The sequence below is a fragment of the Daucus carota genome, chromosome 6 (assembly GCF_001625215.2).
Source record: "Daucus carota subsp. sativus chromosome 6, DH1 v3.0, whole genome shotgun sequence".
NCBI lineage: Eukaryota > Viridiplantae > Streptophyta > Magnoliopsida > Apiales > Apiaceae > Daucus > Daucus carota.
The window spans coordinates 31,354,458-31,370,355 of NC_030386.2; the positions used below are offsets into that span (position 1 = coordinate 31,354,458).

At 37.4% G+C, this 15,898-nt stretch overlaps 3 protein-coding genes across 4 annotated transcripts; 2 read left to right on the plus strand and 1 right to left on the minus strand.

Moving 5' to 3' along the window:
* Positions 1-490: 490 nt before the first annotated feature.
* On the plus strand, positions 491-4,968 carry LOC108224356 (probable inactive receptor kinase At5g67200). Its single transcript, XM_017398935.2, has 2 exons — positions 491-1,937; positions 4,189-4,968. Exons 1-2 carry the CDS (start codon positions 623-625, stop codon positions 4,770-4,772), a joined length of 1,899 nt encoding a protein of 632 aa, XP_017254424.1. The 5' UTR covers positions 491-622; the 3' UTR covers positions 4,773-4,968.
* Positions 4,969-10,433: 5,465 nt separating this feature from the next.
* LOC108192993 (homeobox protein knotted-1-like LET12) lies at positions 10,434-14,342 on the plus strand. Of its 2 annotated transcripts, none has more exons than XM_017359547.2 (6): positions 10,434-11,216; positions 11,905-12,025; positions 13,199-13,392; positions 13,465-13,596; positions 13,690-13,826; positions 13,906-14,342. In XM_017359547.2, the coding sequence occupies exons 1-6, from the start codon at positions 10,629-10,631 to the stop codon at positions 13,922-13,924; spliced, it is 1,191 nt and encodes a 396-aa protein (XP_017215036.1). In that variant the 5' UTR covers positions 10,434-10,628; the 3' UTR covers positions 13,925-14,342. The 2 variants fall into 2 exon arrangements, with proteins under 2 accessions (XP_017215036.1, XP_017215037.1); XM_017359548.2 differs by having other exon boundaries at positions 13,914-14,342.
* An 894-nt stretch (positions 14,343-15,236) lies between these two features.
* On the minus strand, positions 15,237-15,650 carry LOC108225400 (uncharacterized). Its single transcript, XM_017400251.2, has one exon. The coding sequence runs from the start codon at positions 15,648-15,650 to the stop codon at positions 15,237-15,239; it is 414 nt and encodes a 137-aa protein (XP_017255740.2).
* Between the last annotated feature and the right edge of the window lie 248 nt (positions 15,651-15,898).

Consider the following 15,898-nt stretch of genomic DNA (forward strand, 5'->3'; position numbering starts at 1 on the left):
GTAAAAAAAAAACACTAAAGAAAAAGGTTTCTCCATCCCCAACTCATACATTCTTTTCCAACACGAGATAAATAGGTTAGATATGTGACAACAGACAACCGGAGCGTCTCTAGTTATTTGGCTTTATTCATCTTCATTTTTCATAACTTCATATATAGAGTAGGATAATGCATGATTTTATATATAAAGATAAAGTACTGGATGATTGAAGATTGATTATCCTATTTATAATATAAAAAAAAAGATATGAAATTTAAAATGATGGTTGAGGATGCCCTTAAAACATAATTTACCAAACATTCGAGATGAAATATTACTGCTTGGAAACAGATGATGCACAACGAGGATGGGCATGGAGAATAAAGTGAAATCAAAGGAGACGGGTGTTACAGTTGCCAGTTGGTAGAATAATAAATCCAGCATACCAATCATACAATCATACATGCTATACTACAAAAACTTGAAAGAAAAGAGAGCAGCAGCATCAGTGTATGGGGAGAAGCAGTGGGCCCGAGGTCACCTCTGCATCACCTCCCTCACGTGATCGATTCCCATCTCACTTCACCCCATCTTCTTCAATTTTAAACTTCACATTCAAACTCCAAACCAAAATGTACTAAACATGAGCCACCACTTTCTCCATCTCCTCATTCTCATCTCCTTCTTCACACACTCCTTCTCCGCTCATTCCCCACCGTCCGATGCAACGCACCTCCTATCATTCAAACTCAAAGCCGACGCGCACAACAATCTCAACTACACGTCACGCAGCTTCTGCCAATGGCAAGGCGTCCAATGCGCGCGCCTCAGAGTCCACCGGCTCGTCCTCCAGAACCTGAACCTCTCAGGCTCATTCGCACCCAACACGCTCACCAATCTCGACCAGCTCCGAGTCCTCAGCCTCCAGAACAACTCGCTCACCGGGCCCATCCCGGACCTCTCACAACTCATCAACCTCAAATCACTCTTCTTGAACCACAACTCTTTCTCGGGCTCATTCCCGCCTTCTCTTCTCTCTCTCCACCGTCTCAAAACCCTGGATCTTTCGAATAACATCTTGACCGGTTTAATCCCGATGGCGCTGACTAATCTTGACCGGTTATACTATCTCCGGCTCGAGTTGAACCGGCTCAACGGCTCAATCCCGCCGCTAAACCAATCCTCGCTCAAAATATTCAACATTTCTCATAACAACTTGACAGGCCCGATTCCGGTGACTCCGACTCTATTGCGGTTCCCGAGGTCTTGTTTCTTGTTTAATTTTCGCCTCTGCGGCGAGATTGTGCACAGAGAATGCAAGCCGGCGGCGCCGTTCTTCGGCTCTCCGACGCCGAAGCCGATGAATCAGGTAATCAAGCAACAACCGGAGCAGAGTAAAAGTAGAACCAACAAACTCGCCGCGATTATAGGGTTATGCGGGGGAGTGGTGGCGCTCTGTTTCGTCATCTGTGTTATCGCGAGAGTTGTGAAGAGAAAGCGATACAGAAAGAGGATAATGAAGCCGACAATGGCGTCGGACTACATTGCCGCCGAAAGTGCGGCGGCGGTGATGAAGATGGAGGAAGACAGAGCATTGGAAGAGAAGGTGAGGAAGCTTCAGATGGCGAAAAGCGGGAGCTTAGTGTTCTGTGCGGGTGAGGCGCAGGATTATACGATGGAGCAGCTGATGAAAGCGTCGGCTGAGTTGTTGGGAAAGGGGAGTATTGGAACGACTTATAAGGCGGTTTTGGATAACAGGTTGATCGTTTGTGTGAAGAGATTGGATGGGTTTAAGATGACGGGGATAAGTAAGGAGGAATTTGATCGGCGGATGACGGCGGTGGGAGGGCTGCGACACCCGAAGCTGGTGGCGTTGAGGGGGTTTATTCAGGCCAAGGAGGAGAGGCTGTTGGTTTATGATTATCAGCCTAATGGGAGCTTGTTTTCACTCATTCACGGTAAGTCTCAGTTACTTGTAGTGTTTTTACTTTTTACCTCATTTAATTTCCAAGTGCTACTGCATCTTCCAGTTACAGTACTCTATCTATGGTTAGATTTAGGTGGAGAAAGTTAGACTTGTGAAGTAACAGTGAATAATAATGAGAGTTAAATGGTGAAACAAGTGGATTTAAATGTTAAAAACCTGCAGAGCAGGCAAGACAGGCACATATTCACGTGGCTGTGTTGGTAGTCTTGCTTTAACTTTTGAATAGCTGACATGTGTGGCGGGGTTTTCTAATCCCATTTGGGACTGCTGGATCCCACCTTAAGCTCACATCAAACTGCCCGTTCACTCGACTAGTTGCTCACATTCGAATATTGCAAGTAAAGTTAATTAAGTTCAGGTTAAAAATTTATCAGCCGATCCGCCGATGCAAGTACTCCCTCGGTCCCATAATACATCAATGACATCAAGTTGGGTTGCTGAATGCAAGATTAGTTAGCTGTAGTAAAGCCTGAAGCACAATTTGTAAAAGTTAGGGATTAGCTTTGGTTAGTCTTTGTAACGTTACGAGCTTTGAATTCGATTCCTTCTGATAAAGAAAAGCTTGAAAGTGGTATTTGGCCTTTTGAGCTACACATACTGGTATTTAGCCTTGTGAGTTGTGAGCCCCATACTTTGACTTATGAAAAATATACTACATGCTTATTTATCGTGAGTTATGCCAACATAAATTGGCATGTCCGTAGTGGTTGTGGTTAACCTGTCATGGCTGGATTCATAAACGTTCAGAGCCGGATCAGGACGGAGCTGAGATTTTAGCCTAGTGGGGACAAAACAAATTTACGGAACTAGGATTTTAGCCTAGTGGGGCTTAGATTCGAACTTGCATCTTCACTGAGGTCAAGCTCCAACTCCACAATCATGGGGCAAAACCAATTTTTTATTAAAAATATAGGAGATACATGCATATATTATGATGGTCAGTGAGGGCAAGTATCCCCACTGTCTCATGCCGCCTCCGTCCCTGAGCCGGATCATATTTGCACCTTTTTATTATTCAGAGGCCAGAGCTAATAAATAATATAAGATTTTTGGGGGTTTTCTGATAATTTAAGGTTTTGAGCGTGTAGGCTTCTAAATCATTTTTAATTAATAATAAAATATGTGGCGCTCATTAACTTGATACATTAAATAGCGTGATAATTCCAATACTGCTCGCACCATATATATATTTTATATTCATTTGAGGGAAAAGTTGGAGACAAAATTGGAAGGAAATGAATACAAAAAATACTCTTAAATTTTTAAAGAATCTCTAAAAGCCTATTGGAGTGCTAGTTTTAAACATCTTTTTTAAGAACCTGAGCTTGTTGTAGATGATGTTAGATGGACTTGTTATTAATGTGATATAGGTCGGTGCAGAGAGGGTTTCTAATCTGCACCTTGGAGCATCTCCATTCCTTACACTAAATTTGGTGTAGTTTTATATCAAATTTGGTGTAAAATTTACACCAAACTTATTTTCTTCAATCCATCTACACCAAAAAGACTATATTTTGTACTATATAGATTATATTATTGTTAAAATACAAAATTAATAGAATTTGTGGGATATAGAAGGAAATGAAATTGTTTTAGTAAAGAAATATAAGGATAGTGTTGGAATTAATCTTACTTTGATGTGACACCATATTTGGTATAATTTTTAGAGTTTGGCTGGAGACAATTTACACCAAATTTGATGTAAAAGTTCATATTTGAGTTTAGTTGGAGATGATTTTAGTACAATAATATTATACTTTATTTTTGTATTTATGCATTTATTTAATAATTTATTAGTAGACAATTAATCGAACCAATATATTACTTTTATTTGCTTATTCACACAAAATGGTTGATATCTTGGCAACCTTGAAACTGAACTTGTGAATCATCATCGCTACTGTGAGGATCATAGCACTCTTTTGACGACATCTATAGGAGATGCTCTTAGCGCGTCTTAAGCAGCAGGGCATCTTCTGCAGCATTGTTTGTTTAAATAAGCAACACTCAATGTGTATGAGAGTAGTTTATAACTTTATATAGGTATACTATTGTCACAAATCAACATAATTTGACAATATCAAAAAGTGCCACTATTATATTGAAGATGCTCTTATTAAAAAAATCCATCTCTGGTCTATGTTCTCATTATATATTGAGAAACTGAAAAACTGATCCAAACTGTTCTCCAATATTCTCCTGCTGACAACATACATATGCAGGTTCAAAATCGGCAAGAGCAAGACCATTGCATTGGACATCATGCTTAAAAATAGCAGAGGATGTAGCACAAGGACTTAACTACATCCACCAAGCATGGAGGTTTGTCCATGGCAATCTCAAGGCCTCCAACGTCCTCCTTGATCCTGACTTTGAGGCCTGTCTCACCGACTACTGCCTTTCCGATCTTGTAGACCCTGCATTGTTGTTTGAGGAGCCAGATTCTGTTGCTTACAAAGCCCCAGAAACGCACAAACTAGACCACCAACCAACGTCCAAGTCAGACATTTACTCGTTTGGCGTTCTTTTGGTTGAGCTCTTGACTGGAAAGCCACCATCACAACACCCATATCTATTACCAGATGAGCTCATCCATTGGGTAAGGTCTATGAGAGATGACGACGGTTCAGAGGACAACAGATTGGTGATGCTTCTGGAGGTGGCTATAGCTTGTAGTGCAACTTCTCCAGAGCAAAGACCAACTATGTGGCAAGTATTGAAGATGATTCAGGAGATTAAACAGACTGTTGTGGCGGAGGACGGTGATAATGCATTCCCCGCCACAGTCGCCTCCCTAACCTCCTAGCTGGACTAACCATGTAATGCAGATGCTACATTTATCTGGTTGTAGTTCATAGATATTTTTTTTATCTGCTTTATAACATGAGTCGATCAGAAGTAGATTAATTTTTCTCATTATCAAATCCAGGTTCTTTTGTGTCAGAAATTGTAAAGATCTAACCAGTGCGTTCAATCCGAAACCACGCTATTTAGCTATATCATTCTTTCAGGACCAGGGTGCCCATAAAAGATGAAGCAATATCTTGAGTTTTGAGCACATACCTCCGTGTGATTGAGCATGCTACTTATCGGGCATGTTTGGCTAATCGGGTTTTTTGTACCGTCTGTATAATAAATTGATATTTTAACTTTTGAGTAAAATTCACTTTGCAGGTGATTTTGCGATTTAGCCTCACTCTTTAAAACATGGCATGATGAAACTTGTGAGTGTGGCCTGGGATAAAAGTTCTCTTTACAATGTAGAATGTAGATGCTATTGCTCGTCACATGAAAAGGGAAGCAAGAAATGGCGACTTGGTTGGTTTCATGTGCTGCATAGTTTCTTCTATCATGAATCCATTAAATGAAGTAAAAACCTATGCTGCAGGTTCACAATTGGCATGTTATTACCGTGAAACACGTCTAATTTTAGAGCAACCCCAAAGATTGATATCTTTTTCTTTTGTAAGGTCAAAGATTGATATCTTAAAATGTCTCAAATGAGAAATATCGGCTTTTTTTTATATCTAATCACTTTCCTATCATTTTTGCATCCAATTCTCAAGATAATACTTGAGATTGGCGTGCTAGATGTCTAATTTTTATTCATAATATCGCAATTGTTCGGCATGCATGTCTCTGTCTAAAGCAATTTAAGCAAAATCGATTTTTAGCCTCTCCTCCCACCTCCCATGAAGTATGAAACATCATATAAAATATTGAATACAAATGCTTTCACAAAATATATCATATTATTTTGTGTGAAATTTTATGCATACAACACAGTCCAACCATATAGGGTGAAATACTTGACTCTGATAGTCTGATTACACAAGGAGTAACACATCACCTTCATACAAATATATTATATGCTGCTCTTTTCCCTTTTTTGTATTGTTGAAACCGCCCTAGTTTAAAGTTTCAAGAATCTTATGCGAATTTCTCTAATTACAACAAAAACTCATATTCCACCTTGCGCGTACAGTATAGGAGGCCACGTCTAATTTCTTCAAGGCCCCTTTTCCACTTTTACTATTCTATAGATTGTTTCTAACTAGGTTTAGTCATGCCATCTTGGAATTACCCCCAAGAAATCAGTAATGACACTAATAAAATCACAAAATTCTCCAAAATGACCAATGGAGTCGAGACTAGGGCTGGCAATTTCGGGTTTCGGGTCGGGTTCGGGTCGGGTTGACAGTGGCGGGTCAAAAAATTTACCCAACCCGAACCCGACCCGAAAATTTAATGGGTCAGAATACCCAACCCGAACCCGACCCACACTACCCGCGGGTAACCCGAACCCGACCCGAAAATTAATATTTATTAATAAAAATATTTTTTAAATAATAAATAAATATTATTTTAATCCAAATAAATTAATTTTATATTAAATTTAAATAATAAATTTTATAAAAATAATATAAATATATATAATATTTATATTATATATTCATTTTCGGGTAATTTCGGGTCAATTTCGGGTAACCCGAATTCAACCCGAAAATGACCCGATTTTTCTGGGTTGATTTTGGGTCAACCCGAATTCGACCCGAACCCGAAAACCCCCGACCCGAATTCGTATTTTGCGGGTCGAATTCGTGTCGGGTTGTCGGGTCGGGTCCAATATTGCCACCCCTAGTCGAGACCAAGAAATTGAAAATATTCTCCGCCATAATACAACACACAATGCCGACCAACATAAAGTCTTATGTTGGTACTTTGTTGTATGGGTCCTGGTGTCAGGGACCGGTTATATAACACACTACCAGGGCCGTCGAATTTCTATTTGAAGGGTCCAGATTGAAGCATTTTTTTTTACCGATCCGCTATAATTTTCCGCGGATCGGAGCTTTTCCCTTCCGCGGATAATAAAAAAAAAGCTTTCATCTCCACCATTAAAATACAGATCTAAGGGCTCTGAAGCTGTGTGTTGGATAAGGGTTCTGTAACAATCGATTGTTACAGACCAAAACCCTTGTTGTATATATATGTTTCCACCACTGCCACTTGACAACAAAATAGTAACATCTAGCGAGACTCATAGAAAAAAACACACAGGGAGCAAAATAAATGGCTACGGGAGCAGCGGGAGGAGGAATTTATCGGAGCCTGTATAATGACGGCTGCATCACCGGACACGACGGAGGGATCCAAAGACGGCCTTACCATCGTAACTGCAGCTGCGCGTTACATAATACGCGCGGATACTGTGGCCATGCATCACAAAACACTAAAGTATCGTACCCGATGAGACGGAACTCGAGTGAGGGTTGTCTATCGTTGATGGCCTCCGAATATGCCTCGTGGTGTGTAGCAACAGCAGTGACTCTGAAAGGAAAAAATTTAAATTGCGATTTGCATTGTCTGTTTGACGATTAAAGAAGATACTAATAGTAATTTATTAGATTTTGCCATATTTTAGACTTGATGTCCTGTGTGAACTGTGAATAAGGGCAGCTGGTTAATTGGATTGTCCTTTCAGTAAAGAAGTGCAACTATGGACTATAGATAGAATGTGTATAAGTGTTTCTAAGATATAACTAGACTCCGGCGAGACTGAAAATCAATTTGAGGTGGTATATTTACTTTTTGTTGTATCACTTCTGGCAAAATGTATTTTAGCTTGTATGCATGCAAAAGTTTAGAATATAATTTCTTATTAAAGGGTGTATTTTGAAATTTTAATGAATTTTATTATATTTTGATTTTACACAGATAATAAAATGTCGCAGAGATTCTTTATGATTTTAGTATCAGAAAATCTAGTTTAAATACTATATCTCTTCTACATTTAATTTAATTTTTTAAAACCATCGTGTTCCAGTAGAAGGAGATGGAGAACATAATGCAACGTAGGTTTTAGAAAGATCCAACTGTAGTTAAACTTGAGTAAAGCTATTTTCAAACAATTAGATATTTGATTATCATATTCTATGACCCTAAATTTCAAACGATGAGATATTTGATCAATAAAAGATCATACCCTTTTATTGGCCGGTGTGGGTGGCTCGATGTGTATCCTTTATACATATTAATTTATTTATCATATACTTCCTTCGCCCCTTAGACTTGTATATGTCAGAGAACGGGGACGCGCACGGATTTTAATATTCCTGTAAAATATAGTTCTACAACTTATTTTTAAGATTTTTTAATCTGAAGAAAAATTTGAATATTATATTCTTATTCATAAAAAAATTTAAAAAAAAGTTATAGAATTTTACAAGAACATTGAAGTGCGTGTCGAACAGTGAGAAGGAAATGTATAGATTCTATACGGAACACAGGGAGTATGTTTTATTTTGACATAATTTAAAATGTAAAACGCGGGATCCTAAATTTGCTTTCATATTTTAGCATCGCTCTCAAACTTATTTTAAACAATCGTAAACTAAAAGTAATCTCAATAAAGGAAATGTAAAACGAACCTATTGGGTTTTGGGTGTACTTATTTGATGCTCTGAAGAAACATAATGAGGCTACAGAGCCTACTACTACGATATAGGCCTGAGACGATAAAGAGATAGGAAAAGAGGCAGATGGCAGCTACAATGTGAACGGGACCACAGTTAGTATCCAACAGGTCATTGCGAGGCCAGGACCACAAAGTTACAAGACAATCAAGTATAAAAGCCCATTTGCAACTCTGACCCAACAACTTTCATCAATTCAAATTTAAGTCAAAGGAATAAATTGAAATTATGGAGATTCCTCAACTGGACCACTGACCACTATCATCTTGCCAAACACATTCTCGGGAAGAGTTAAAATATTATACAAAAATAATTATGTAAGATAATCTCAATATCAATAATAATAAAATAGTTGTCAAAACATGATAAAATAATTATTATATATATTTATATTTTTGAACTTTCTCTCTAAAATAAAAATATATAATTAAACTTTAATTTACAAGAGAACAATTATAATAATAACTGCACCTATTTTAACATCACCATTGAACTTGCTCTAATAACTTCTTTTTCCCCAAAAAAAAAAATTGTAGTAAGAAATATCTTCTCTTTCCGATCCCTTTTAGCCTAAAAAATCTATCGATAATAATATTTTATTATAATAACATAAGCTAAAAGCTAAAGTGGAAAGGTTTCATGCCACACAACCTCAAAAGTTGCTTGCATTCCCCAGATTCAATGTAATTTTATCCCCAAAAAATTTGTTCATGCGGGTGGATTTTAAGGAGCAAGAACAAAACCACCTAATTTTTAAGATATTTTTAATATATTAACTTTTTCGAAGAAATATAACAACACACTTAAAGAAATCAAAATTATGGGGTGTCATGCTAATGTTACTCATACCTCACTAAAAATAATAATTTTCAATTAATATCATTACTCTGTAAATATGCCTGAAAGGTAGATTATATGCGGTGCACATTTGATATGTATTTTAAATTTATTCTTAAATATGATTGAAGTAAAAATTTATTCTTAAATATTTAATCAGCTCGTTTTATATAGTTCGAATACACTTAAACTTAAATTAGATAAATTAAATTTATTAATAGAAATCAAATATTTATTGAATTTGATCCATGGAGCACCTCAAAACAACTTTAGTTTGTGGGGGCGCCAACCATGCTTTGCACACGTAGCTCAAACAATGCCTTGGTGGATCCCAATGGAATCCATTTTTTATTATTTCGTGTAGCACTAGCTTAAAAGTTAAAACTACAGCGAGGAAGAAGAAGAGAGAAAGACAAATGGTGGAGGACCACACGCTTACGTGTAGCGAGAACACTGGTGATATATTCTATGAAACAGTTGTGGTCCCCTGTGGTCCAAACCCTACGCGGTTGCCACTTGTCTTTAGTATGGGTTCCTTCTCATTGTCTATGCTCTTGCAAGAAGTATAAAACAAAGTGGCTCTTGTTAAGAACAACCAAAAGATCTTATCATGTACTCTAAAGTCTAAGCAACATTTCAGCTCATACACAATTATTCCAACTTAATTTCCATCTAATTATTCCTAACGCCCGTTAATAATATTGTTTTTTTTAATATTTTTGTCCTCAGTTCCAAATTTTTCCTGTAAAATTCTAAATTGATATTTCTTTAGTCTAATTAATGACTGTCATTTTTGTGAATGCTGATTTAATGTGTAAACCCTTACACCATACCCGAAAGCCAAACCGAACTCAAGCCGAATCGAACTCGAATGGTATCACAATAGTTTTTAACATGGTAATGGAAAAGGGCAATGCTAGAGACCCAAAAAAAATTCCCAAAAATCTTTACCAAATGATGTGGCAAACAAGTGGCTAGTTATGATTGGGTGATTGATGAATCTGCAGGGGGTCTCATTATTATTATGAGAGTGAATTCAGCCAATCAAATTTGGACACATCATTTGAGAAAATTATTTGGGACAATTTTTTGGGGTCTCTAGCATTTTCCAATGGAAAAATATACTGTAATATTTTAAGACAGGGATTAGGAGTAAAATAAAATAAAAATGTAAGATTGTAGTTGTCCCTGTATACGTATTAAACAATGATATAATGGAGTAATCCACACTCTTCTCTCTCATCTCTCTCTGGGAAGACTTTGAGTAGGCACAGTGACTAAACCACACCTCCTCTAGAGAAAACCAGAGACATATACACACAAATCTTGTATCTATAATTTTGATATACATGGCGTTTCACCAGGACCACATCTCTCAAGCAATGGCACTCCACCACTACTCCGACCAACAATTAACCGACAACGCCTCCCTCTTCCACCTCTCCGGCCAGTCTTCGCCGCCGTCGGAAGTCAACGGCAAGCCTCCGACGTGGCTCAACAACGCTATCCTCCGTCAGCAGAGCCACAACTACGCCGCCGCCGAAGGCAACTTTCTTCACCTCCAAACCACCAACTCCGACTCCTCCGCGTCCAATCAGTGGCTGTCGCGGTCGCTGAACGACGACGTGGCGCCGTCCGGCGAGACGATGATTCCGATGAGCAATCAGGAGAAGAAGTACGAGAGTAACGATAATTGTAATAGTAGTGAAGAGAAGAATTGGCAGAATGCGAAGAGCAAAGCGGATATACTAGCGCATCCGCTTTATGATCAGCTGCTTTCGGCTCATGTTTCGTGTTTACGAATTGCGACTCCGGTGGATCAGCTCCCCAGGATTGATGCGCAGCTTGAGCAGTCGCATCAGGTCGTCGCCAAGTACTCAATTCTTCAGCACAATAATACTCACCCGCTCGACGCAAAGGACCTTGATCAGTTTATGGTAAAATAAATTTAAATTACTCATTATTGAAATTTCATCATATTTAAGTTGCATGTGAAATCGTTGATTTTAGTAAATACTCCTCCGTTTTTGGGAAGCTCGTTTTTTTTTTAAATTTTGTTAATGGGACTTTTTCTGTTTTTTCCGATTATGTTGGAGATATTGTTTCCTCTTTTCGTTAGTGAAGTTTCGTGTCAGTTGTGTATTGTAATTTGATTGAGTTAGAATTTTTGAGTAGTGGGTGATTATTGAATAACTATGTGATGACTGATGTGAATTGGACTAATGATGTACACATACAATAATTTGATTTCTTAGGACTGAATTGAAGAATCTCTTGTTCCTCGTCTAGTCGACTTTCTAGAAGGAATGTCTTTGTCTTGAGTGTGTTTTGATTTTATTTCTATATATTGAGCATTTGCCAGGTATAAATTTGTAGTTATTGTCATGTTTGTCTCATATTACATAGAGATTAAAGGTTGGGTTTTAGTTGTTGCTGAGAACGAACACTACCTACATAACTTGATTTGTCATCAGATGTTTACTTGCGAAAATATATAATTTTTTCTGAAATATCATAACCACCATGAGATCTTTTGTTTTGTGCGCTAGACGAATAGTTGCGAGTATATGATGCAATATTGTTCTTTTTCTGAATTTGCTTTTAAATTGGTCTGTCTTGATGTAGACGCATTATGTTCTATTGCTCTCTTCCTTCAAAGATCAACTACAACAACATGTTCGGGTGCATGCAATGGAAGCAGTCATGGCTTGCTGGGAACTTGAACAGTCTCTGCAAAGTTTGACAGGTAATCTTTTTGTTGCCTCATTCTTATGGGATGTCTTCTAATATGTGGTCTTTCCAGCAGATGTTTCTTATCTGTGATAGTAATTTAATTTACATATATAATGTATGTAACATGTTTACTTGGTTATTTTCCCAAATATTCAATTTTTGTAGGCTGCTTGTTTGTCCACAAAGATAATAGTACTCCATCTTAGATGCCTTTTCCTGCATTGCTAGTCTCTTCTTTGAAAATAGTTATGACATGCTCTTGGCTTATATGGTCGTATTTTGTGTGAATATACAAAAGGAACTTTTCTCCCGATGTTTGAATTCATAAGAAAAGCCTACATTCATAAAACAAAATTAGTTATGTTTCGATAATTTCTATGCTACTCATATATGATGGGAAATAAAATGCCAGGATATAGGGCCGGGCAGCCATAGCTCAGCGACTTTAACTTATCATCAATCTCTTTTTGTAGATACTTGATCTACAGGGTCCAGGCATATGAGCAAAGCTTAATTGAATATCAAATCCATGTTAATTGCTATTGCTCATAGCCTTCATTTATTACAGAATATTTGCCTACCACTTATTTGTTCCTTGCAATTTAAAATACTAACTATGATCCAGTTATTATACTCACTTACTACCACTGTGGCCATATGTATGGAAATACGAGGGCTATAATTAACGACCAAGTTCAGGCTTAAACCAGCAAATAATTGCCTTGTACTCGATATTAGACGTTTCTTAGTATGATTATGTTGATAATATGTTAAAGCTCACATCTTTGTTCTACCAGCTGAACCTTTTAGGATTGAAGTCCGTTCCTTTTAATTCCATCGTTCTCAGCTGGCTGTTTACTTATTTCACTCATTTAGACAACTTAGTAAATAGTTCATAACTAGTGCAATATGTTACAATATTATAACAATTTAGGATCACAAACCAATGATGCACATATGAGGGAGATAATAAGATTGCTGTAAGTTTAATCTGCTAGCATGTGAATAAAAAAGTAGAATAGAACTACTATAGTAACTTAGAGCTATTCGTTAAAGTAGCTACAATTTTCCATTTTTTCTCTTATAGTAGAATCAAGAACGTCCCTATGGTTGTTCTTAGCTATCCAAAGAAATTTGCTTTTTCTAATGGTTTAGAGTTCTGATTTGTGTCATCTCACATGTACAGGTGTGGCACCCGGTGAAGGTACAGGTGCAACAATGTCTGACGACGATGATGATCATGATGACAGTGAGACTAATTTGTTTGACGGGGGTCTAGATGGTCCAGATAGCATGGGATTTGGTCCTCTTGTCCCAACTGAAAGTGAGAGATCGTTGATGGAACGCGTGAGACAGGAGCTGAAGCATGAGTTGAAACAAGTATGCAGGCTTTTGCAGACCTTTTTCTTTAGAATTTACTTGCTGCTGCTTATTTTATTTTCGGTTTTGTAGGGTTATAAAGAGAAAATTGTGGACATTAGAGAGGAAATTCTCCGTAAACGAAGAGCAGGAAAACTTCCAGGTGACACCACTTCTCTCTTAAAAGCCTGGTGGCAATCACATTCCAAATGGCCATATCCAACAGTAAGTTTTGCCTAATAGCTCTCTTTTACTAATCCCTATTGATTTCTGTTACTTGTTTTTTGCTTAATGTTTAAACAAGTCATGTTCTTTCAGGAGGAGGATAAAGCAAGATTGGTGCAAGAAACAGGCTTGCAGCTAAAGCAAATAAACAATTGGTTCATTAATCAAAGAAAGAGAAATTGGCACAGCAACCCTTCATCTTCAACTGTTTCAAAGAGCAAACGCAAAAGGTAGACTGGTAATTGTTCACTCCTAGATTTGTAAGATTTTTTAAAAGCTCTTTGTTAACGATAAATTTTGAATAAAAAGTAATGCAGGTGAAACCTGAAATGAGCAATTCATATAGTGACCGAAAATCAACAATCATCTGGTGTCAAATTTTGGTGAATATCCAAATGTTTCATGGTGCCAATCCAATAGATATAATGTGGCTGAAGTGGAAGACTCTAGGCTGTAACTACACTAGCTCTACTGAAGCTCATAATCTAATGGTGCAAAGTAAGCAGATGCTGCAAATCCCTTGAAGTATTTGACTTGATACACAGACGGATGAAATAGTACTAAAATGTGATGTACATACTTGGAGTCTTGGACGATCCACATAAGTGTATATTAGGCTGATAAGCATGTATAAATAGGACAAATCTCGTTGATATATATGCGTACACTTGGTTGCACCATGAATCTTATTTTTCAATGTTGTCAAGTTTGTATAAATGGGAGCTTGCTTCGGCATTTTCATTTCATACTATGTTAGTATGTTTCATATACTGATACACTTTTGCGACCACATTATACTTATACCGCACTTGTCAAACCTGTTGCACATTCCCTCCAATCTTTGCCTTCTCTCTTTATAGAGTGAAAATCAAACACCAAACATCTTGTTACTTTGCAATATATAATTGAAAGGTTTCACTTAGACCTGGCAATTTGACACGTAACACGCTAACACGAAACGAAACGACACGAAAAAAATGGATACGGGTTTTGATTTTCGATACACGAAACACGAAAGTACACGAACACGAAATTACACGATAGATTTCGTGTCGGATATGGGTTTTCATTTGGGGTACACGATATACACGAAAGTACACGAAATATTTGTAGATTATATTTATTATATATATGTAATGATATATTAAATATATAATTGAGTATAAAGTATATATTTATATGTATGTGTGGATATATATTGTAGATACATTAACAAATTTATAAAGAATTGTATACAAGTATAATATATATCATTCACATTTAATAAATTTATAAAGGAAAATATATATTAAATCCATTTTTTGATTAAAAAATATATTAATATTTTTATATATAATATACACGAAAAGTACACGAAATATACACGAAACGATTCGAAACGGATACGGGTTTCAAATTAGGTACACGAAATTAATAACGGGCGGATACGGGTTTCACCTTCGAGTACACGAAACACGAAAATACACGAAACGAAAGTATACGAAACGATTGCCACCCCTAGTTTCACTTAAGGTATTTGATCATATTGGCAGAAAGTTTATTTACAGTCTAAATACATAAACATATGAAAGAATCAGGAAGGCCAGAATGTCGGTAAAAGAAAAGTCAATAAGATTCTTGAATTATATTCTGGTTCATTGTCACAACTTGGTGGAGAAACCACCACCAAGCAAAGCATTGTCACTATCTTGTTGAATATCATCCAAGCCATCATCAAAGTTAAGAGCATAACTCTGTGGATCATACTGCCTACACTCCGCCATTCTTGTTTTCTTGCTATATTTACTCAGCTTTCGGATAAAATTCTTCCACTTAGGCCCTGCCACAACCTCTGTGAACTCCTTAACCTCCTTAGATTTCGTGATCAGCCACGACTCCTCTCTCGGCTCTCCTCCATGCAACATGCTCCATTGACGTTGATTATCAAAGCAAAAGCACCCGAGACAACTGAACCGAGAACCCGAAACCGTCTCGTCTTCGTGTCCGTACATGTTCATGTCTTCTTGGTGATCATGCCCGTTTGTTGCATTAGTCGCGCCACTGCTGCTTGTCATCATAACTAGAACCTCGGCTGCAGGCTGTATAATTTCTTTAATGAATATAGGTTTGTGTGGGTGAGAATTTGTTTGTTATGAAAAATGAGAAGATCATAATTTATAGAGATATAGAAGAGGGACGGCAAAGCAAGGGGAAAGAGCGCGAGGGAAGTGTCGTGGAAACACGGATTTAATGCGTAGTTTCGAATAATTTTTGACTCGGAAACGAGATAGACACTGTTTGGCCCGCACGTTGCTGATTCAAC

What these genes read in the sequence shown, in the direction of transcription:
- LOC108224356 (XM_017398935.2), top strand. Translation starts at nt 623, where the DNA reads ATGAGCCACCACTTTCTCCATCTCCTCATTCTCATCTCCTTCTTCACA. An exon ending in CTTGTTTTCACTCATTCACG is followed by an intron (nt 1,938 to 4,188) that starts GTAAGTCTCAGT and finishes ATACATATGCAG; the next exon opens with GTTCAAAATCGGCAAGAGCA.
- LOC108192993 (XM_017359547.2), top strand. Translation starts at nt 10,629, where the DNA reads ATGGCGTTTCACCAGGACCACATCTCTCAAGCAATGGCACTCCACCAC. An exon ending in GTCTCTGCAAAGTTTGACAG is followed by an intron (nt 12,026 to 13,198) that starts GTAATCTTTTTG and finishes TCACATGTACAG; the next exon opens with GTGTGGCACCCGGTGAAGGT. An exon ending in CCAAATGGCCATATCCAACA is followed by an intron (nt 13,597 to 13,689) that starts GTAAGTTTTGCC and finishes ATGTTCTTTCAG; the next exon opens with GAGGAGGATAAAGCAAGATT.
- LOC108225400 (XM_017400251.2), bottom strand. Translation starts at nt 15,650, where the DNA reads ATGACAAGCAGCAGTGGCGCGACTAATGCAACAAACGGGCATGATCAC.